This window comes from Nilaparvata lugens, chromosome 1, assembly GCF_014356525.2.
Source record: "Nilaparvata lugens isolate BPH chromosome 1, ASM1435652v1, whole genome shotgun sequence".
NCBI classification, from domain to species: Eukaryota; Metazoa; Arthropoda; class Insecta; order Hemiptera; family Delphacidae; genus Nilaparvata; species Nilaparvata lugens.
The window spans coordinates 89,324,492-89,349,645 of record NC_052504.1 but is presented as its reverse complement, the minus strand read 5'-3'; the positions used below and the strand labels follow the sequence as shown (position 1 = coordinate 89,349,645).

Below are 25,154 nucleotides of genomic sequence, written 5' to 3'. Positions count from 1 at the left end.
TTTCAATAATTTACTCAATATTTGACTGCAGGTCGTGATTAAATACATAGAAACAAGTGTGTTAATACATAGCAGCTCGGAATGGATCAAGAAACCATCACCTCATGTAATAAATTGTAAACAAGGGAACTATTTTTCATAAAATTATGACATGTACACTGCGTCACTCAATACAACCAATAGCAATTCTCTATGCAAATGAGAAACACTGAGATTCAATGAATTGTGAGACCATTTCTTGGAAGGATACTAATCTTCTAGCTTCTGACCTTGCCCTAGACACACGTTTCTTGCATACTTGAATTTTATTGAAAAATTTCATAACTTAATTGTTTTTAATACCAGTGTTTTGAAATATTAATGTTAATTTATTGTAAAGTTTCCCTTTTTTGTCTGTCAAAATAATTGATTAATGTAAAGAGACTCGCTTAGAGATAAATAGATCGCCAATATACGCCAGCAGCACGTTTTGCATGCAGGTCAGCAAATCCGACACAACATGGTAGAAAAATTATTTGTGAACCAAGCAAAAAACGGAAAACAAAGCCACGTGAGTTATACTTCTAGCAATTAAATTGGGGCCCCATCTACGACTCATAAGCTACGTTGATTCTTGTGAAAATTAATGGTCATGACCAGATTGCAATCAGGGAAAATTCAATGTTAATCTACTTTATAATAATCATCATTAAATTAAGCCAATTTATATAATCTGTATATCGATCTGGCTATTCCAAAGCCGAAATCATGACCCTGTAATTATCAGTTTATTGTATTATTTTCTTTCAATTCATGAATATGATTGTTAAGTTATTAATTATATGTGTCTGGTATTGCTGAACCAGAACACATTACACAGATCACATATTAATCATTTGAAAATTTTAAACTACTGTCTACCTGTCTTGCAATGTTGTAATTCTTTTGATTGTAAATATATATGTTGGAATATCTGAGCAAGCCTTCTAGTTCTTTCCATTTCCGAGAACCTTAATATTGTGTTTGACACGTTATCACTGGTAGTTTAGTGGGCCTCATATGGTCAGTAAAATAATTCAAGGAATTAATTAGAGTGGAGTGTTATAGATAGTGGTGAATGTATCAGCCAATTATTACGAAATTAATTTATATAATTTTACTCACACTCGCTCTTACATTGATTACTATCAGTGACCTAGCTCATAATATTCTGACCAAATTGAGCAGTGGATGCAGCATTTTGCAGGATTTAGGTAAATGTAACTCAACACTGATTGGATTAGACTCTGTACTCGAACCTCTTTTCAGACATCATATTTTTTTTCAAATTAGTCACTATAAATTCTGATAGTGGTGAGAGACACGGTCCTGCATGGATTTGTGATCCATATCTTTGTTCAAGTTGCATTGACTCTTTATCAGAACAACAAACAGGTAATCGTTTTAAGATTGGTTCATTTGAATTCATTGAAATTGAAGCACTCTATTCCTAAATCTGGGTTAACCTACACATTTTATGGTCCATATAAGAGATTGAGGTATGTCCATCAGTATACCACCGTTTAAAAATTTTTTTATCTGTCGCTCTGTTTGTGACATTTACAGAGTTGATTTCAAAAACATTAGTAATTATTACAGCTCACATATTATTTCCTCTAAATATTTCATATGGTTATTCCCTTCAGGGTTCCATAAGATCAGTTCACATTCAGAATTACATGAACTTGAGTTATCCAGAGTTGACCTCAATCTTTTAGACAGATTCTTCTGGACTCATAAATAATTAAATTTTCACAAATGTCGTCACCTAGTGGGGCAATATCTATACCCCTAGTGACCCTAGAAAACAAGAGTTTCCACATCATTCAACTTGTTTTGTCATGACCTTCAATATTACTGAAATAGGCTGATTGGATGATATTGAGGTTATCAAGTAATGGAATGAAATTTTAATTTATTATAACCAAACCACTCTCCTGGTGGCAAATGATTTTGTCGGAGAAGGCTTAGTTGTTGAAATTGTGCTTGGCCCTGAGGTCTGCCGATTTGAATCTGGTCAATAATGTGATCCTTATTCTTGTCGTTTGAGGGTATTGGAAAGAAGAACATAGATATTTGATTGACTGACTGCTGTTATAATAATGAAAATAATATAGAAGGTATTACAAACACATCTTTACATGAATAATCAAATAATCAATCTGTTTTCAAGAGACCAACACAAAATGTCTTTAAGAGACCAAATTTACACGGGCACATCTGATATTGTAGTGGGGGGTATCAAATACTTATCTAAGATCTGTCGTCCTCGAGTGCGGTGTCCAAAATGTGATGGTTGAGGATGGAATGGCCTCCAGGCATCGGGCTAGTGGCATCAGATCGAAGATCGTCTTTAAGCCCCACATGGCAAGGTCTGATGTCCGATATCACCAGCCATCTTGGTCGGCGAATTCGTCAGCCCTCGTTCGACAGCAAGGCATATTTACAGCTTGATCCTCGAATGAGTATTCAAGAATAACACACACACACACTCACACACACACACACAAAAAAAAGCCTGCAACACAAGCTGCAACTACTTAGTAATGCTAGAATAAATAACATAGGTACTAAATATTGTATTCAATGAATGATTTCTCATGAATACAATACATACATACAATTAACATTTGAAATAAGAAAAAATCAAGTTTTCAAAGTGTTCTCGTTTTAGTTATTCATAATTATTGAATAAGCTGATGAGCTGAACAGTCAAAGGTGCTCAACCATTGAACTTACAATATAGTTAAATAGGATTATTTTACTTTTAGGATTTACTTTTTTGAATGATGAACAATGTAAAATCAATCATGAAGATAAAATTGCCATAATACAATATCGAATCAATTATAAAATAATTGATTAATCTATTAAACAATAAAAGAAAAAGAAGAATTTTTGTCACATGATACATACAAGTAAAATTATCAAAATAGAGACAATACAACAATACTAAAAAATATTCATTACTCACCCTTGAATGGGTTTTCAACTGTTACCAATTCATACTACCTTGCCGTGTGGGGCTGAAAGACGATCTTTGATCTGACGCCACTAGCCCAATGCCTGAAGGTCATCACCCTTCATCATCATCCATCACCCTTTGGACACCGGACTCGAGGACGACAGATCTTGGATAAGTACTTGATAACCCCCACTTCAATATCAGATGTGCCCCCGTAAATTTGGTCTCCTAAAGATATGAGTATTTGGTCTCTTAACGACATTTTGTGTTGGTCTCTCAAAGACAGATTGATTATTTGATTATTCATGTAAAGATGTGTTTGTAATACTTCCTATATTATCTCTATTATTATAACAGCAGTCAGGCAACTGCATATCTATGTTCGTATTTCCAAGACCCTCAAACCACAAGGATTAGGATAACATTATTGACCAGATTCAAAACGGCAGACCTCAGGGCGCAATCAGGGTCTGCCTCAGGGCAGACCACAATTTCAACAACTAAGCCCTTCTCCAACAAAATCATTTGTCACCAGGAGAGTGGCTTATAATGGTAGCAGAACGTGGTTCTTGATGAATCTAATGAATATTGTGATCTTATTCCAGTGATGAGGTTGAAATTCAATGATTAATATGTTTAGGGAAAATAAGGCACTTAGTTTAAGAGGTATCAGGGAATTAGATTTATTCAAGACTATTTAAGTAATTGAGTCATCAGAATATCAAGCTCAGCTGTATTTAAGTTCAGATTCATTATGAGTTCAGATTCCATTTTATCATAGTGACCATGGTGAAAGTAACTCTAGATTTGTTGCAAAACAAATTTGTGAATAATAGTAAAGTTGATGCATTTCTATCTCATAAGATCAATCCCGATGCATTGACTAAAGTTGAGTTGCTATTTGAACTAGAAATACTAGGTCAGGACAAATCTGAAATGCTATCCCAAACGGTTGATAATTTGTGATTAAGACAAAAAATCTCTGATCTAACTGATTGTAGATGTGTGGCATATGAAACATTGAAATCCCATAACACAATAGAGGTATTAAATCCCACATTGATTATGAAAGAATGTGATTCGAGTGCAGATTTAGTAAGAAAGGATATTGTGAAGATCGAGTCAAAAATAACGAATTTCATTTCTGTTCTGAAACAATCTCTGAAAGCTTTCCCAGCAATAGCGCCCAAAAAAAGGACAGATTCATGGGTATTGTGCAGGAAGCCCTAATCAGCTACCCTAGAATTTTAGTGTAGAAGCTAGGAAGTTATGAAAATCAGCTTATAAGAATCTCTTAAAATCACACAGCTGAGTGAAGGAAGGATAAGACTCACACAGAAGTTCTATTCCTCTCAAGATTGGCGGAAGAGTATATCTAATAGCGAATCTCACTTTTTGTGTAGTTGAGAAGTTGATATTGTGGTAATTATTCATATTGAATGAAAAAGACTAAGAAATTGTCAAAAAACCACTGATTTATTGATAATTAGAAAGACCGTTTTCGGTTATTACACCATTGTCAATCTCTGATAAACTTATCAGAGAAGTTTATCAGAGATTGACAATGGTGTAATAACCGAAACCGGTCTTTCTAATTATCAATAAATCAGTGGTTTTTTGACAATTTCTTAGTCTTTTTCATTCAATAATAGCGTATCCTATAAGTAAAGTTAAAGATTGATAAGATTAATGCAACTTGGAAGCAAATTGGATGGATGCATCCTGCTATTTCTCGCCCACTCTTAAGTAACAAACAGATAGTTTGAACTAGTCTTGTGATAAAGTCGACTTAAATCAAATGGTAAAATTCTTAAGTAGTAGATTAGTTGATTTTGTGGCCACAACTAGTTTATGTTATATTAATGTTAGACCCCTTATTTTCACTTCATAATTTTAGACGTAGTCCCTATAATCATTCAAATATCTTCTCTCATTATTGTATACTAGTTAGTGTTATCAGTTATTTGTACAGTCCTGTTATAGTTATAGTGTTAGGTAGTTAGCTTGCCCTTATGAAAATTGTTATTCTGATGTTTCAGCCTGTCCTGTTTATTTAGGAAACATTGAACTTTGACTGATCATTGTGATGTTCCCCTCTGTGTCCAAACCGGTTGCCACTACGAGAGGGAAGAGTAGCGGCTGTGCACTGAGGCCTCGCGGGCTGCCACTTCTCCTCCTCTTTACTCATACTGCTCCACCTTCTATCAGTGCTCTTCCCACAACCCCTATCGGCGTTTACCCTCATGTTTTCTCACCCCTCAAAAAAAAAAAAGAAAAAAAACTTTTGCACATGTATCTGGTGTCTTAATTTACTCAAAGGGGGGAAGTCTGGGCCAATTTTTTTTTTCAAAATTATAACTTCTCCAAGATAAAATTTTGTTGGAGTGCTGGATTAACATTGTGATTCTCACGGTATTGGAGTAGTTTCATGATGTAATTCAGCACATTACGTAATTAAATTCTAATATTTTCTCTATTGTTTTCCAACTTTTTCCTCGACTTAACACTTCTTCAAGCATACCATTTTTTCAAGTTTAAGCCCTAATGAAAAACTACAAAATATCTTACAACAATAATAGAATCACATTAATATTGTTTGAAATGTTCAACAATGCCCTTGAAATTGAAACTCTACCAGTAGTTTTTCGAGTTATTGAGTATTTAATGACCAGAAGTAGGCATATTCTGAAAATATTGAAAAATCGATAAATCTCGAGAACTAAGGTCGATAGGAAAAAAGTTTACTGAACAGTTTTTTTTCAGAAATGTTGGGAAGAATCTATGGTCAACGGCTGTTACAACCTTGATGGGACACCCTGTATAAGTATGTAATATGAAATAACTCATCTATCAGTTCGATTGTAACTCATCCCATCAAGCGGAGCTTTTATGATAAATCAGCTAACATTCAAATGGGTGTGTATTGTTTCTTGACATGTTGGAATGACAAATATTTTCTTGCTCTGCATTAATATCGTCCTTTCCATAGGCTGGAATTGGCTCATCCAATCTAAATCTAACAACATCAACACATTCTAATCTGAATCAACATCGCCGCCTGTATCCCAACTTTCCTCTGCTCCGCATATCCCTCCAAGTCGGAAGTAGTTTTAAATCGACTTTAATGGTGTTTATCATTGGAAAGTTTATGCTATGAGATGGTTAGTATAATAATCGGAGATAATAATTACCATTTACGATAGCCGACTGCTTCATACTTCAATCTATGACTTCGGAAGATGGAGGATTTTCGTTCTTCAAATTTCCCCCTGCTATTTATCAGTTCTTCGGTCAATATTTGCAGTAGCAGGAATCCTTAGTTCTATTTATTTTAGCTTTCATTGAATATTTTAAATTCTTCAGAAGATATTCCACGTGGTTATCTATCCACGTGACTATATTATCACTCACCAGACCATAAAAATAATCAGAGCTTTGTTTCTGTTGTTGCAGGTGACGTACATGTGGAAGATCGAGTACAACAACATGGACGCCATGCTTCCGCCCAGCTTCAGCATAGCCAAACAGGGTCTGTTGCCCGCCTACCCGCAGTCGTTCACTGTTAACTTCCACTGCACCGGCCAGCGCAGCGCTGAGATCCATGTGCTGCTGCAGCTCAACGTGTCAGCCCGCAAGCCCAAACACCAGGACACCTCCATCACATTCCGCAGGAACAAGATCTGCTACAAAAGTAAGTGCTGTATTCTGTAACATTCAAAAACTGTGCTATAATCAATCACTATAGTGAGTGAATATAAACAAAATAATGCCTTGGAAACTATTGGAATTCTACAAGTTGACCGAACGAAGTGATGTCTAAGATTCAAGTCGACGGTTTGGCATTTCTCTTAATGTTTAAATGTTTATATGTTGCGCATTTACGGCGAAACGCGGTAATAGATTTTCATGAAATTTGACAGGTATGTTGCTTTTTTAATTGCGCGTCGACGTTTATACAAGGTTTTTGGAAATTTAGCATTTCAAGGATAATATAAAAGGAAAAAGGAGCCTCCTTCATACGCCAATATTACCGTAAAAATCAGACTATAGAATTATTCATCATAAATCAGCTGACAAGTGATTACACAGATGTGTGGAGCAGCCAGTCGTCTATTACTGTATTTGTATAAGGGCTATAGTTTCAATCAAAGACCTTGGAGAGGTATGCATCTTTAAGCTGGGTTTACACCAAAGTTATTAACAAAATGTTAACAAAAATGTTAATAACTTAATCCTTATAGATTCTATTAGATTGAACGCAAGTTGACAAACACACATGTTCATCATGTGTATGATAAGTTATGTTCAATCTAATATAATCTATAAGGATTGAGTTATTAACATTTTGTTAATAAAAATTTGGTCTAATCGCGGCTTTAAGGTTTTTGGTTTCAATATTTTGTTTTGCAGTCACGGTATTATTATGCGTGTCCATCAGTATCAATATCCTCACATTCGAAAAACTAATTTAATAAGTGATTAAAAATAATCAAATGAACTAAATAATGCTGAAGAAATTATAATATTTTTGATTGAAAAAAAATAATTTTCATTAGATGGAAAGATTATCACGGAACTGGATGAATATTATATAAATTCTGGAATAGAAATATATTCTATTCATTGTTTAAATTAACATGAATATTAATAAATTATGGAATATAAATTCAAACGTGAACTGATTTTGTTAACATTTAAAACAGTTGACATCAGGTACTTGTGGATGAGAATACTGCGTGAGGTCTACTGTTCACAGAACTACTAGTATGAATTTTTTCGAACAAGCAGTTCGATTGAGCAGGTATGATAAAACTGCGTCTAACGATCAATGCACCTAGCATCACACCTCGTGTTTCCATAAACAAGTTGTTGAATACAGTTGATTTATTCCTATGCAGCTATCTTACAAACTAATAAATAATATACTCTTGACTTATTCCGCCGAAAATGATTTTATACAAACACCACCTTGTGGAATCAAATTTGTATAGGAAGTTTCAAACTCCTGAAGTATGTTAGGGAGGACACGGAAGACGAGAATAGTAATGAATGCTTTGTGGTAATTGGAGGCTATATCTCCAGTTTCAACATTTTTCCTTCACTGAAGAGCTCCTAAATATATAGGTAATAGAACATGCTCCGGTATTTTCAACCTCTCCTGAAATAGATGTAATAAAATTGAATTAGGAGAGATTATGAAACTCTGAATACCAGATTGAAAATAAAATTCAATTAGAAAAGATTATGAAACTTTGAATACCAGATTGAAAATTAAATTCAATCGATTTTTTTTAAAAATTGAATAAATGTGTATCTTAAATCAATAAAAGGATTTATTAAATGAATTATTATTGAACTTCGGATCTACAAAGTGGTAACAAGTGGTTAGAAATAACAAGAGTAATTAAGGACAATTCCCAATATACTTTAAATGATCAGATTCATTTCAACCAATACAACACTACGAATTTAGTTTTAGCATAACATTGTAAGCATACATTAGGCGATAGTTTTTCTATTTATATATTTGTTTTATTATCTGTTACTTGTTTTCTTGGTTCTTATTTTGAACTAAAAGTAAATTTTTTTATCATGGCGAGTCTGTTGCTTAAGCCGCCATTTTGTGACACCGTTAAGTGGGAGGAGACTGTCTAGCTAGGCCAATGGCAGGCGTACTCGGCAATGGCAATCGAAACTGGTCTTTCTAAGTATCAATAAATCTGTGGTTTTTGACAATGTCTTGGTATTTTTATTTTATATGAATAATTACCACAATATCAAATTCTCAACTACACAAAAAGTGACTTCAAAGTAGTGTTTGTAAAATAGCTGCATAGAAAGAAATCTACTGTATTCAAAATCTTATTCCTGAAAACACAAGGTTTGATGCCTTATTGATGGTTTGACGCATTTATTGATGGATTGATGCATTTATTGATGGTTTGATGCACTTATTGACGGTGTGATTATTGATCGTTTGGTTCAGTTTTACCATACCTACTCAATCGAAACGCTTATTCGTAATAATTTAAATTTGGAGAATCTCAATAATGCCCATAAGGCATTTTTCCGTTCATATTCACGAAAACTAGAGTTCTAAATTATTTTTATTTGATGAAGCTGTTTATTGGTCCAGGTGTTTTCATGAAGTTTGCTCATTGACATTTCAAAACAGATTGTCAAGCCATGTATTCACAATTGAATAGTTAACAGCTGATACTTATGGAAACAGATAACTGACACATGAAATAAACTGCAAACGCAAATAATGTTATAGCTTAAAAACAGTTCGAAACACCAAAATGTCTTGCAATATCATACTTGTATATATTTATATGATGAACAGGATACTATTCAATTCTCAAATACACAGCACAGGTTTGAGATATCATGTTTCTGATATTCCAATCATGAATTGGAGTATTGAAAAAGCAATTTTTGAAGAACAACCCCGATTAATCACATAATTATTCGTTTCCTATTATACTTCTTATTACACTCGAACTCATTCTGCCAATTATTTTGAATAGCATTCAATAAAATTTTGAATATTTCAATCCCACTTTTATAAAATGATTACTATACCACTATATTGAGTTTCACGTCAAAATGGCATTATTTGATAAACATTGGTGTTGTTATCCTTGTCTATGATTCGACAGAGCAGATAGTGCTATTCTTTTCCCAGCTTTGCAACATTGCCAGATCGTTTCTAACAATGTAGAAATAAAAAAAAATATCTTCAATATCTAATCTCAATTATCAAAATTTGATTTGACATTGAAAAATATATTTTCTCGGCGAATAAAATATAATTTATCATTTCCAACACGAATGAAGTTGATAATATTATTATATCAGATATACCGGTATCAGTTATCTTCTATAAAAAGCAGTGTCAAGTGGCAAGGCTACGCTATTCTCCTATCTTTCTCTACTGTCATTATAACGTGAGCCTTACTTTACTGGGGCTGCAGTAATGAATATTTTATTCGGAGATTGCGTCGTGACACGTGATTGATTCGCAATTCATTTCCAGTTATTTTAGTTGAGAATCATGACCTGCAATTTATTCAAATATTGTGGTGTAGGTAGGGCCTGACGCTAGGGCTTGAATAGGGTGCAAACAAATTCCCTGACTAGAAGTACTAGAAAGTGTAGTCTATGAGCGAAGTTTGTGTGTTTTGCAGCGGTGGGAACGGATGAGTCGACGCCACGCAATGACTCCGTTCACCTGGATCTCGATCCGTCGCCTGGCACCAACTACCTGGCAATAGGATCTGCGTTTCTTGTTCTCTTCCTCATCATTTTCTGCTCTTCTCTCGCCTACGGACAGATCCAGAAGAAAACCAACACACAGGAATCATTGAAGTGAGTTTAACAAAATATTTTACATTTAATTGAGAATTTATTCATTTATTGTAGAAAACACTATAATTATAATTATGACTATGGAGGGAAATCTAGGCTGAGCATGTACCAATTCTCATGGGTGACTTCGAAGCCACTTGAAAGTAGAGTGCAGTCAGCCGAGATGAGATTTCTTCGAAGAACCAAGGGGTGTGACAGAAGAGATAATTTCAGGAATGAAGATATTAGGAAAGAATTGAATATCTGCAGTATGAATGAAAGAGTTACGGAGAATCGGCATCAATGGAGGGAGCATGTCCAAATAATGTCAGCTGAGAGAATTCTATTGAAAATCTATAATTATCTATAAATAGCCTGTAGGCAGACTACGCAAGCGGTGGCAAAAATAAGAATTTTGTTATGTTTATTTGAATAATTGGCTAGATGTGAGTCGGAACAGGGTATAGCCTAATCCTTGTTTGTAAGAAGATCTAGGCTGATCATGTACCAGTTCTCTACCAAATTTTGATGAAAAGTTTAAGTGAATTCGAGTAACTTATTTTGTTCGGTTCACGTAGGTCGTATATTGAATTTAATCACCATAAACCCATGTCATCTTATTGATACTCGGATCCATTAGTTCTCCAATCTTCAATTCTGTCACATGCCGTGGTTCCACGGCGGTTGAATTCCAATAAATTCACAGAGCATAACATTCATAAGTTCATTCATTCATTCATAAACAATAGTATCAGATATGACACTTGGTAGGGAGATTCAACAGGAATTTGTTAAGACCTTCTTTGATCATAAATGAACAGTTTCAATGTTATGTTGCCTTGTGCTATTTTAGATACAAGTGGAATCAAAAATGAGCAGTTGATTCTTGTTTTGAACAATCTAATTATGATAACATTCATAAGTTCATTCATTCATAAACAATAGTATCAGATATGACACTTGGTAGGGAGATTCAACAGGAATTTGTTAAGACCTTCTTTGATCATAAATGAACAGTTTCAATTTTATGTTGCCTTGTGTTATTTTAGATACAAGTGGAATCAAAAATGAGCAGTTGATTCTTGTTTTGAACAATCGAATTAGGGGGAAATGAATTACACTAGTTTTATTACCTCATAAAGTAACTGATGAGCGATTCTGCGAAAGTGCAGCTGTATAATATTCCACTATAATAGCAAGTGGGGAGCTGATAAAGGCGTGTACACTGAACTACAATAACAAAGATGAGAAAATGGAAGATTTGAATACTTCAAATATTAACTCGGATATTATTTAAATACTGATTTCAAATATTGATTCACACTGGATATCCTATCACAAATGAATTAAAAATTACTTTCCCATGATAATACATATTCAAAAATATTAGAACAGAATCACTGCTAGCTCAAAATTGGTTAAAATTGTGATTGTATTTTTTGTTCGTGAATTACTAGGCTACCGCTATGACAACAATTCCGCTGCACTCATTGAAAATATTCATTCTTACTTGAATTTTATGTTTTCTGGACTCTCATTGGTTGTCACTATGACAACAAAATCATAGCTTTGTCATTGGTTGACTTGTGAATGGTTTTAATTACTAGACTCCTATTGGTTGTTCCCAACCTCCGTGTTGCATTCAACCACCCAGCAGCAAAAACACTATTTTATGCATATTTTTATTTTTTCAACATTAAACATTTGAATAAATGATTATCTGTGCATCAGAATCTATTAAAATGGCTTATGATGATTCTAAGAAAGTTTTTCCTATAAAATACATAAAACAGATTGTGATTATGAATTTTAACAAGATGAAGTACATTAAGGTTAGAAATATGTTCCATATTAAGCAGTGAAGTAGTCCTATGAAATTCACTGCTATATAGAAGTGAAAAGGGTTTTGAAAGATGAGATTTTTATGAGCAAAAAGCAATGTGATGAATAATGCGATGGGAGGATTATAAGAAATACGATCTTGTATCCGGGTAGGGGAGCTTCTAATGGCTCCAATATGTTTTCTTTTTATAACTCCGAAGGAATTTTAATTTCGAAAGAATGCATTCATAAGGCTTCTCTACCCACAGGCCCGGCTTTATGCCTTATCCATAACATTCCTGTCTTTTTCGATCAAAAGCTGATATGAAAAGTAGAGAAGGATTAAATCATTGGTACAAAGATATCTCAAGATACTCTGTAGTCTTTCCAATGAATTGTTCTATACTGAATAAGATTGCAAATGGAATGTTCCTTATTATTACTTCCTAATTCACTGATGTTAATTGAGATTTCTATAAAATACCGGAATTGATTGTCTTGCTTTCAATTTACATGGGAAAACATATTTTTGAGGAATTAAAAAGAATCATTAATCAGCTTCCTTTTCCTCTCCCCATTTTCTGTTGGTACGGTATTAAATGTGAATTAAACGAACAAAAAGATCTCGTGTTAATTGGGAGCTGGAGAGAATAATTAGGAATATTCTCAAATGCACCGCAAAAGTCTTTGAATGCACAGAGGAAGTAACGGTAGATTTTTTCATCGCCCCAAAATAACGACAATATAACGACTTGCGTTTGAAGTAACTTAATTGTCTTCTTTTGTCTGTCCAACTTCTCTTCATCATGATATCAAGATCTCCTCCCCAAGTACAGCTGGAAAATATCAATAACGGAATTCAAAATAGAAAATTCATGTTAGAATCTTCCAATATACAGAGTTAGTCATATTTTTATTTATGGGAACCCTTCAATAAGTTGGAGACTGTTGTAGATATAATACTGTAACTTTCAGGATAAGGTATTGGTCGAATACTCTACCTTTTGACGTACAAAAAGTATGTCACTACCTTTGAAGGCTATCCAAGTTCCAAATACGAGTAGATCCCTGAAAATATACGTCACTTGTTATTTCGTTGTCCAAAAGTTTACAAGCGCTGCATTTAAGATCAATCGTAAGTCTTGTAGATAGACAAATTAAACCAGAGAACAAATTGTAGGAGAATGAATGAAATTTTTGAATTTGAGAAGGAACCTTTGCGAAGTAAGAAATGCTATACTATTGGATTATTGACCAATATTTTCAGAAGGATGAAGACTCCTGACTATTTTTATGTGGCCATACATAATACTACCTATCACTTTCTAATACCAAAATCTCTCAAACACTCAAAATTCCCACTGAGATAAAAGTGAACTTTCACCCAAAAAACTTGACAATTGCCGTTGAAAGAGCAAGAAGGAGTTTATCCTTTCTCCCAGTGACTTGTTCAAGAGTAGTGACTAATGGCACGGCTTGTTGACATTCGAAGACGACATACAACTTTATTCGGCTCGGCACCTCTTCATATTCAAGTGCTGGAATCGCTGAAACTCGTCGACTAGTGATGGATGAGCAACGTACAACTCACAGAAAAGAGACGGCAACTCACTTTTCCATTGTTGTAGTCAGAGAGTCGACGCACAAAAGAAGACGTCAGTCCTGAATGAGAATATACGATGTCACAGATCTCCCACCCTCGCAAACGATGAAATCTACATCGGTCTTTCTTTTGTCACAAAAACCCAGCTCCTCTGAGTTTCCCCGGAACAGAGAAGAGATAGATCCGCGTTTAATAGACTCGGGTTTAATTCCCTCCTTATTTCGGTGGGTCTTGTGACATTGCCACAATGGGGTGGAAGATGAAGATGGAGTTGGTCAGAAAACGCACGAAAAAAGAGAGAATGTGGAGAGTTTTCACTTGAAAGAGAGTGAAGGATGAACTATTGAAACTGATTGAGTAGTTGGTGATGGGGAAGGGAGAGGTAGAGAGGTAGAATGAAAAATCCTCAATGATATCCACATGTAAGAGGGACAGAATATTAGGAAATTGATCTTGATTAATTAAAGAGAGGATGAAGAGGAGCAAAAGAAACCAGAAAACAGATTGGATGAGAAGTAATGGAATCGTTAAGTGGTAGCCTACGAGATGCCATAAATCATTCTTGATGTTCGTGTTAAATTAACTTCCAATAGATTCTGTAAGTGAGAAACAGGAATCAGAGAAAGTGGAACAGGTTGTTGAAAAAATTAAATTACAATTTCATAATTTTAATTTTTTAATTTTTCTCTTTCCTTATCATTTACAAGATCATGTGAGTTACCCAAAGCATATCAAATGGCAAGATAATGATATTTTGTGATGAAAATATGTTGTTAGCAATGAAAAAGAGATTATTGCTATTGATCATGCAAACCCTATTAAAAATAACTAAGGAACAATTGTGAAACATTTAAATAATAAGGAGTACTGACGAGGAAGAAGGAATACATATTGATTGATTGATGTAAGTAATGAATTTATGATCCAAAGTGAGAAATAGAAATTGGAGATTGATCTGGAAAAGTAATTGAAGAGGATAAAAAGAAACCAAGTGGGAGGATTGATTGATTGATTAGCTGCCTTTATTAAAAACCTGGGAGAGCGAAGTAAGGGCGCAGCCGGTCCTCTCTTACACTTGACCCTCCAATACAATTCTAAGTAAACTAAAACACTGTACAACAAAGATTATAAAATCAAGAGAAAAACTGATTTTAACAAAATAATAGAAAACTTTCGAATAGTGGATGAAAGAAAGAAAAAAAATCGAATTCAAGTCAGTTATTTAATTTAATTTTATAGGATGAGGGTAAGAAGAAGAAAATGGTCGTATGGGAGTATCAAGTGTGGTAGGGTGCAGAAGAAATGCAGAAAGCAAGATGGGAAAAGAGAAAGAGATGGATGAAAATCAGGATAATATAAGGGAGAGAGTAATTGGAAGAAGAAAAGAATTCGGGTGAGAGAAGGGATGGGATAAGGAAAATCAGGATGAAGATTAATAAAGGGAATAAGAACGAAGATGAATAGCGAGAAACAGAGAACGAAGAAGGAAAATTGTGAGAGAAATCTCCCACACCAGAGATTGCCTCTCTAGACTTCCGTTTCAATGTTTGGCTTCCGTTTCTTTCATCCACTCTCTTCTTCTCCGACTGTCTTTTCTCATTTGTTCTCTGTTTCCTCCTCCTACTCTCCTCCTCCTCCTCTTCCTTTCTCTCACAATCCTCGTTCATGAATTGCCTCCGGCTATGTAATATACGACTCCAGAGAGTTTTACAATATTGGATTTCAAGTCTTAGGCCCTGGAGAGTCACATTGCACGCCTTACAAGTGCAAATGAAATTACGCGCGAAAAGGATGTTAAATGAAGGTACATATGGGAACTTATGCTCTCCTCCAGAACGCAAGCAAGGTAAGTTGAAGAAATCGAGCTGCACAGATTTCAAGAGTTTCAAGTTGAAGCTATGATACGAGCGTTCGCTCTGTCTTCAGTGTAAAATGATCGATTTCTATCAGTGTGAAGGTTGTTGAAATGAGATAGAACTCAAGAATCTGGTATTGCACATTCAAATTGGAGTCAGAAGGAAGTTTGTGAGAGCTATCTATCGAAATGGAATATCTAGAAATGATATTGAGTGGCGGCATTATAGGAGAATACCCTGGAAGCATGCCTCTAATTTCCAGGTCAAAAGTGACTAAGATATTTTCATTCGTTTTATATATGAATTTTCTATTGTTTTCTTTTTTTTCGAATTTTGTGATCATGAATGTGTTGTGTATACTGCCATACGCTAAATAAATAAATAGGAGAATTTAATCGGAATTATTCGAGTGGATCCTAATAATAACTATTACTAGAGTTAGTGCTCAAACACACACATCGATTTTTGTTCGTACTATATTTTGCCGTCCTTATAAACTCTATCAGATTAAGCGGAACTTGACAAACATCATCTGTTTAGTATAATGGAATTTATAAGGACGGCAAAAAACGTACGAGCAAAATTCGATGTGTGTGTAGCTAGCCTTAAGTTTAGTTCCCACTAATACGATGCAATATGCACTTCCATACACACTCGGAGACTCTCAGCAGAGAGCAGACGATGCCAATTCCATTGAAGTCATTCAATTGAATTTATTTATCAAATGATAAACAATGCTAGAAGAATGGTAAGAATATGCTACTAATAAATAAATGATTGTGCTGTCGTGTCATCAAAGAAATTCATCCATCTTTCACTAGAAGTTTCAATTCAACGCCCACATTCAAATCATGAGTAATTAACCGTTGAAGCAGTTATAAAGTCTTTAGTAGACATATTTCCCATTAATAGTTTCATCTTGGAAAGATTTTCTTCGAAGTGTGAAAGGTTGCACAAAGTTAGACAGATTCCGCAATGATGACATTAGAAATGAGTTAGGAATATAATCATTAGCTGCACAACTTGAAATAAACAGATTGAACTGGAAAAACCATGTAGAACGAATGCCAGATACTAGGATACCAAAGGCTGTCATGAATTATTGTCCCTATGGTAGAAGGGATATTGGCAGACCTCTAAAAAGATGGTAAGATAAATAGTTATATCCTTTGAAACCGGAACAGGTGTGTACGCCTAATCCTGGAAAGAAGAAGAAGAAGAAGATCTTGGAAAGAACGTAAACATTCAAGTCGTGAATAACAAAAAAAAAAATGATTGTGGAGAAATTATAACTGGATAAGTAGTGAATATTCATATTTACAATACAAGTCACATCTCAAATCTTCAAATTAAAGTCGTTTATGATAATAAATGCAGTGATTATCATGAAGCATTAATGAAACATCTGAATGTGTCATTGAGATGCACTACACAATTTTCCATCCCAAGTTTCCTCATGCAAGGAACGTTCTCATTCAAGTGGTAAATAACAAATAACTGTGTATGGGTTCTGAGAAGTGCGTATTCATATTCACAATACAACTCGTGTCCTAGTGGCATCTTCACACTTGGCGCCATTTTCTTTTGTGACGTCATCATCGGAGGCGCCACAGTTCACACACAACATGCAGATATGAAAATGTCATGAATGTTCTCATTCGGCTGAATACAGAGCGCCAGTCGAGCAAAATCGTTCCCAGAACGTAGTTATTATGCACAGACGCCCTTCGGCGTCGCGGCGACGTGCTGCGAATAAATATCGGGGGATCAAAAGTGCGACCGGCGGAGCCACAAAGTGTACAAAACCATTAAACAGCAAAGTGAGTTGTTAGCGTCTACACATGGCCACATTTTAGTCGCTACTGGGTTCAAAGTTGTACAAAGGGGATGGTGCAACCCCCAACCACCCGGACCGATTGTACACAGTTTTATCGCCGGATACAGTTTTATCGCGCCTGTAATTATACAGTTTGCTCACTACCGAGTGTTGTCGTTTTGCCGTATACTGCACTCAGTAAACAACAGCGATTCGCTTCAAGTATGAATAATTCCATTAGTCAAACATAGATGTCGTGCGTGAGAATAATTCAATTACAGCGCGCTTATATTGCTGCAGTCTTCACGCTCCGTTTGACAGGCAGGATTTACTACAACAACAATTTCGTATCACTGTGGAACAATAAAAACTTCCGGTTTCAATTGTTAACAACTCCATGTTTGTGTTTGGTGGAGAGTGATATACACTTTAGCTCAACTTCCGGTTTCAATATTGTTGATAACTCAATACTTGTTTTGTGAAAATTTATACATTTTGATACTTCAAAAATAATTGTAATTTATTGCAAATTTACAATCGCTTCTCCTCTTATTATTCATGTTAATCTTAAACTTTCAACTGACATCTATTCTCTATTGTGTATTCTCAATAATTATTGTGTCTTATCGTTCAACATTATCTTATTATCACCAACGGTATTGGAATGTGTTTCTTTTTCCATTTTACTGCATAGTATGGGAAGAGTAGAAAAGTAGTGGGTTTCTACTTATCTAGACTATTCTAGACTAGAACACTATTGATAAAGAATGCAATAGTCTAGCAATCTTAGAATCACCAAAATAACGATGTCATTTGTGAAAATTAGTATTGACTTATTGTCATTATAGGTTCCAATTGGAAGAACCGATAGATAATGACAAAAAATAAATTTATGAAAGAGAATGATCTTTGAAATGGAACTTTTCGGAAGTAATGATACTCAAGTCTTCATAGCCACCAGAATATCAGAATCAAGTTATTTTCAGTTCCCATATATGAATATTGAAGCTATGATATTGATCCAATTGATTTCTTGTGACTCGAGTAATATCATGAACAAAAGAAACGCTTCGCTTAGTTTGTTTCTTTCAGGTAATATGTTTCTTATGAACTTGGATGGATTGAAAATACTCCACTTTCTCGAGAGAGAAGTCAGTATTTGTAGTTGTGAAAATTCAGTCTATTCTGTAGGTTGAAGATATTTTTCCATACATTGAGGTTCTTGATTATACGGCAAAGTGGAACAATCATTTTTTTTTTTTTTTTTGAGATTGACAATGGTGTAATAACCGAAACCGGTCTTTCTAATTATCAATAAATCAGTGGTTTTTTGACAATTTCTTAGTCTTTTTCATTCAACAATCATTCTCTCAAGAAAAAAAACCCCTGACTTATTGAATTCGGATCGATGCACTCGTTAGAATTCCTGTGGATAAATTACTTTCAAATTGATTTCAGTCATCTTTCCTTGAAGTGAGCAATGACCTATTCCAGATCCAGTATTAATTCAATAACAATAACTAATAATGAGCATTTGAAACTGGAAAAAGTTCCTTACTAAGATGCCTACAAAGACGAACTATGCCAGTTATTATTCCAATTCTGTTCTTCCCATTACGAATTCCGACGTCGCTTTCATTCCGACAGTCTTTCATCCTCTCTAAATCACTTAAACGTCGATTTCCTACTTTCCTTTCCTCTAAGAGATTATCTGATTTCAACCTACTTTGAAAGACTTCAAAAGTGAGGAACTGCTTCCTGATTATAATCTTTATCCAATCTTTGCAATTTCCGAACGACTGTAGCTTATCATATTGTGAATGAGAGTTTTAAATTAAGTACTCCCTCATGAATTGCGTTCTCTGATTAAATTTGACGCTTTGAAAAATCCTAAAAACTAATTTTATGGCAAAAATTTACAGTGGATTATCGAACGCAATAACAAATGCTATAGAGTGAGATGGTTGAGAACGTGTCTCTCCACTTGTCTGCAGGATTAAACGATTAGATCGCCTCAAAAAAAGTGATTCCAAAAAGCTTTCATCACCGTCCACGTATTATATTACAGTATTTTCAACCAAATTTTTAGTAAGCGAGCTTGATATTATTTGCAATTTATCACTATTTGCATTGATACGTCTAGATTAGAATGATTATAATATACTGAGCTCATTTTTTATTTCACAATAAATTATTACAATATCTTATAAAAAATGAATGACATCGCATTATGCTTCAATCGCTTCTTTGTCGCAAGATTCTTCTTCTGATTTCCACGGTATAGGTAGGATTGCCTGTCCCGGTCTTTAAAATAGCCTTGGAATTTTAAAATTTATAAAAAATATAATTAAAATTGAACTTTATCCCTTCACACTCCTCAGAAAGCGCATCTCAGCCGCTTTGATTCTGCTGATTTCTTTTCTACCTAGGACCCATGATTTGCTTTCATAAGTCAACACTGGTATAGCCATGATCTTGTAGAATTTCAGCTTTGTAATTCTTGCAAGATTACAGTAATATATTCCTTACCATTGTTTCAAATACATCATATCATCTCACTAGGAGGATATTTGAGGCTACTTACTTGAAGTAAAATAATTAATCTCATACTATGTAGTCTGTAAAAAAAGTCGACATTTGGAAAAAATATCAGTGTTTTCAAATTGAGGGAAATTCCAGTCTTTCCATGCAATCTCATATGACAGGATGTAGGCTATTCAATCCGATAACACAGTCAATGCAGATTTGTCAATTCGAATATATCCAATCATATGATATCTTTTCTGTATAGGGCTACTTTTATAGAAATAGAAAGAAAAATGAAAATCAAAAATCTTAGTACGATTTTGGAAATATTTACTCACAACATGTTTCGGACATTGATGCCATTTTCAAGTGATGAAAATTTCACTTGAAAATGGCATCAATGTTGTGATTAAATATTTCAAAAAGGGTACTAAAATTTTTGATTTTCATTTTTCTTTCTATTCCAATCATATGAGCTTGCATGAAATGATTGGAGTCTCGCACAATTTGGCAACGCGATATTTTCTCCAAGTGTCGACTTTTTTATGAGGTTGATTAATTTACCTCAAGAATCCTTCAAGTGAGATGATATGATGTATTTGAAACAATGATGAGAAATATATTATTGTAATCTTGCGAACTACTAACGGTTGTGTGGCAGAGAGGACCTACAGTCCTAACTCCGCCCTTTAAGGCAATTCAGTTATTATTTTATACAATCTATAAACAGAGACAAACTGATACACTTAAGCCCTTCACACACACATCGATTTTTCTTCGTACGATATTTTGCCGTCCATATGAATTCTATCAGATTAAACCGAACTTGACAAACATCATCTGTTTGAAATCATCTGTTTAATCCAATAGAATTTATAAGGACGACAAAAATCGATGTGTATGTAGCTAGACTAACGCTAACGTTTCTCTAAGCTATAAGTTGACGGTTGTTGCAGCACGAGCTACACAAGTGGCGCGTACGCGGGCAATCCGAACGTGTTCATCCGGATGAATTCGGTGGCGAGTGGCAGCTACGCGACAATCGCAAGCCTCAGGAAGTCGTCGCCGTCGCCCTACGCCACATCCTGCGTCACCACCGACACACGCGGACGCACCATGCATCACATCTACGCCAAGCCACGTGTGCCCTACTACGCGTCAGCCCAGCTCACACAACTGCCACAGGTAAGCTACAGCAATCCACTTGTTGGCTCTTATTATTTATCACATCACTTAGGGCCGTTTGCACAGTATATATTGCTAAACTCGATTAAGTTAATCGAGTTTAAGTTTAAACTTGAATCGGTTTTCTCAGTGCATTTACTAATCCAGTTTAAGTTGAACTAGTTTAGCGTTAAGTTGGTAATAGAATGTCATCGTTTATAATATCAGGAAGGGTAATTTTTACAGGAAATTTACTATTTGTTTACAAACCATCAGTAAATTGAGGTTATGTAGCTACTATTTCCCGGTTCAAAATCCACAGAGCTGTAAGCTGTACGGTAATAAAAGTGAAAAGCGATCAAGAAATTCTTCAAAAAATGATGAAATGCTATATTACTATTAGAAACAAACTTATATTTAATTGGCACCAAAAAATATAATCTAGAATGTAAGATAAAAACCTTATTTTGTTATGAAAATCTACTTAAATCTACTAAGGTCTTCCTAGTTTATTAGAAATCTCTCGAAAGCAAAATATCTCAGTTTTGTGTTATTAAAAACATGTTTTCCAATGAAAAATCACTAATAAAAATTATTTTATTTCCTATCAAGTGGCTTATTCAATCAAATGCTAAATTGACACTTTCTTTACTCAAGCAAAACTTAGAAAATATCATTATCATCCCAGAAATTTAAATGATTTGTTTTTTGCCCAATTTTTCTCAGTTACAAAATTTCTTCGCAGTCATCAATATCAATCGCATTAGAAATTTCTATCAATTTCTGTCAGTTCTATCAATAATGATTCACTATAACCTAAATAATTATTATCGTCTACAGAAGCATTAAAAACAAACGTAGAAAAATAATTTACTATTAGCTGTTTCCCCATCTACAGATGTCTAGTTAATCCAAATTATTTGGTTTAAACCTCCTGTTTTGGAGGTTTAAACTTTCCCAGAGTTTAAACTCAATACAGAGTTTGAACTGATACTGCGCAAACGGAATTTCAGTTTAAACCAAAAAAAATCCAGATTTGGTTTAAGCTTTAGCTTAAACTTACACTGTGCAAAAGGCCCTTAATGGATCAATTAATTGGCTTTAAGGGTCATAAGCCAGTGTGTAATCGATCAATTAATTGGCTTTAAGAGTCATAAGCCAGTTACGAACGATTTTTTGCAGTCTCCATTAATTCTAAAGCCAGTCATACATACATCGAGATTTTTACAGTCATACACACGATTTTTTGCCGTCTTCATGATTTCTATCAGATTGAACGGAGCTTGTTTGACATCATCTCTTTAATCTGATAGAAATGTACTAATAATAGATATTGTAATAATAGAAAATTGTACGTCCAAAATCGATGTGTGTGTAGCTAGAGGGCTGGCCACTAACGGTAAAACATGCATGATACACACATGCATGAACATGCATGAAATACAGTTGACATGATACACAGTTGACATGATACACAGTTGACATGATACACAATTGACATGATACACAGTTGACATGATACACAGTTGACATGATACACAGTTGACATGATACACAGTTGACATGATACACAGTTGACATGATACACAGTTGACATGATACACAGTTGACATGATACACAGTTGACATTCATTGTTGTGTCATCACAGCTGTGATCACAGCGAAAGGCTTCGAGCAAAATTTTTTCCAAGTAAAATTTTTGCATCTCAGATTTCTTGAGGTTGAACCTCCATCATTGTAATTTATAATTTTCCAGTGGTCCAATTATTGTTATTTATTGTTCATTTTATGCTGGAAGCCTCTCGCTGATGACAAAACATGCATGATGAACATGTATGTTTGTGTGCATGGCCAAGTTTTGTTTGATCTGGTAGATTTCACAAGGACGGCAAAAAATCGAACGTCCAAAAATGTATGTGTGTGTAACTGGCTTTATAATAACGTGAAATCACTAAACACCGACAACAACCAGGAACACTATGGATTGGAGGCGAGCTAGTGGAGAAGGTCTGCAAATATAAATACTTGGGAACAATTGTCACTGACAACAATGACTACTCCGAAGAAATAAAATCAAGAATTGGACAGGCTAGAGCTACTTTTAATAAAATGAGGAGCTTACTGAGTAGTACTGATCTTAGCCTGCATCTCAAATTAAGAATGCTTAAAGGCTACGTATTTCCAGTTCTATTATATGGAATGGAAGCCTGGACTCTTAAAAAGAACGACACCGACCGGCTAGAAGCATTTGAGATGTGGGCTTATAGAAGAATTCTCAGAATAAGCTGGACTGACAGAACAACCAACAAGGAAGTATTAAGAAGAATGGGAAAGGACAGAGAAATCATGATCACCATCAAAATCAGGAAACTGCAATACCTGGGTCATGTAATGAGAGGAGAGAGATATACACTTTTGCAAAACATCATACAAGGAAAGATACAAGGCAAAAGAAGTATAGGAAGAAGACGGATCTCCTGGTTAAATAACTTGAGACAGTGGTACAACAGTAGTTCCATTGATCTTTTCAGGGCGGTTGCCTCAAAAATCAAAATTGCCATGTTGATAGCCTTCTTAAAGGAGACGGCACATAAAGAAGAAGGAGAAATCAAGAAATTATACCAAATTGACGTTTTGGAAGAAGAATGAGTTTGTTTTCGAATAAATTTGATAAAAAATAATTGTCTTTCTAATTACAAATGATTATCAGAGTTTACAAATTATTATATATATATATAAGAAACAGCTGTTCTGAATAGTGAGTGTGTTTTTCTGGCTCTAAATTTTGTCAAATTACGCAAAAATGTTACAATTAATGGTGATTTTAGTGTGATATTTTTGTTTTTTATTCTGTTTTTAACCATCAAAATTTGAAATTCTTAGTTTTCGTTGTTTTTTAGTGAAAATAGACCAAATTTTAGAAATGTGAAACCATAACCCTATTTCGGACTTTTAAAATGTAATGTTAAATGTGGGAGAGAAATAGTACAAGGAGTATCCTTAGTTTTTCTCTCCCAATCAGTGCTACTTTGTAAAAATTATAAATAAATTAATATGTTGGAGAGGGGTTTTTATTGCTTGTAGCTTCATTCACCTATACAGTTAAATTAGAAGGAGATTCTCGTCGAATCTTCCATTTTAAGATTTCATCATATCCATAGAATTGACCACTGAGCCATTTGCGTTGACCATTATGAAGAAATATTTTTAAATAACCACTTATTTTTGTGTGACTTGTATGCTCAGACATATTTTTGAATAACCGACAATATTCTAGCACCAAAACTTCACAATTTACTTCCTGTACACATCAAGATAATAGAAAACTCAAGAAAATTCAAATGCGCCGTTAAAAACTGGATCACAACAACTGGAAGACATAATATGGGAATAATTATTTGTGCAACTAGTGCGCAAAGTGACAGTTTGCTGCACCGAAAGAAACGTTTACGCACGAGCCGTAGGCGAGTGCGGAATGATGGTTTCTTGAGTGCAGCAAACGAACTTTGCTCATGTATTTCACATTAAATTTTTCCTACAGTCACCATTGAATATGAAAAGTGGGTAATTATTGGTAAAATTCCCTGAAATTCATCAAGTGTTTTTCTGTGTAATTTTATTATTAATAAAAACCTTAATTTATTTAATATTGAATTATAATGATTAGTAATTCAATTGAAAATTTATCTGACTGTCTTAAGGGGGTTTATCTTATGTAAGCATTGAAATGACTATAATCAAGGCACATAATGGCAAGGCAACGCTGTTCTCCACTGCCATTATAACGTGGGTCTCACTATGAGTATTACCAACTAAATTTTGATTTTCCTGCACTGGTGCTCCATATAACCATACTAACTATTTTGCGTTGTCATGCTGCAAATCTGGAGTACGCAAAGTACTCACATTGCGCACTAGTGCGGAAAAGTGATTCTTTGCGGCCTGCAATCAGTGCAGAAATGGTCACTTTTCAAGGTATCTGTAGGAAAACATAATTTCGAACAATATGTGAGCTCACTTACCCAATGTATTTGC

The 25,154-nt window shown here is 34.6% G+C and overlaps 1 protein-coding gene across 9 annotated transcripts in view; it reads left to right on the top strand.

The window, feature by feature from the left end:
• Nucleotides 1-25,154, top strand: part of LOC111054660 (tyrosine-protein kinase Drl) — a 189,674-nt gene that overhangs the window by 119,999 nt on the left and 44,521 nt on the right. For all 9 annotated transcript variants that reach the window (XM_022341727.2, XM_022341726.2, XM_022341725.2 and 6 more), the window contains 3 exons: nucleotides 6,437-6,674; nucleotides 10,174-10,354; nucleotides 20,912-21,140. In XM_022341727.2, coding sequence (XP_022197419.2) covers nucleotides 6,437-6,674; nucleotides 10,174-10,354; nucleotides 20,912-21,140 — 648 coding nt within the window. The remainder of the gene's footprint in view (nucleotides 1-6,436; nucleotides 6,675-10,173; nucleotides 10,355-20,911; nucleotides 21,141-25,154) is intronic.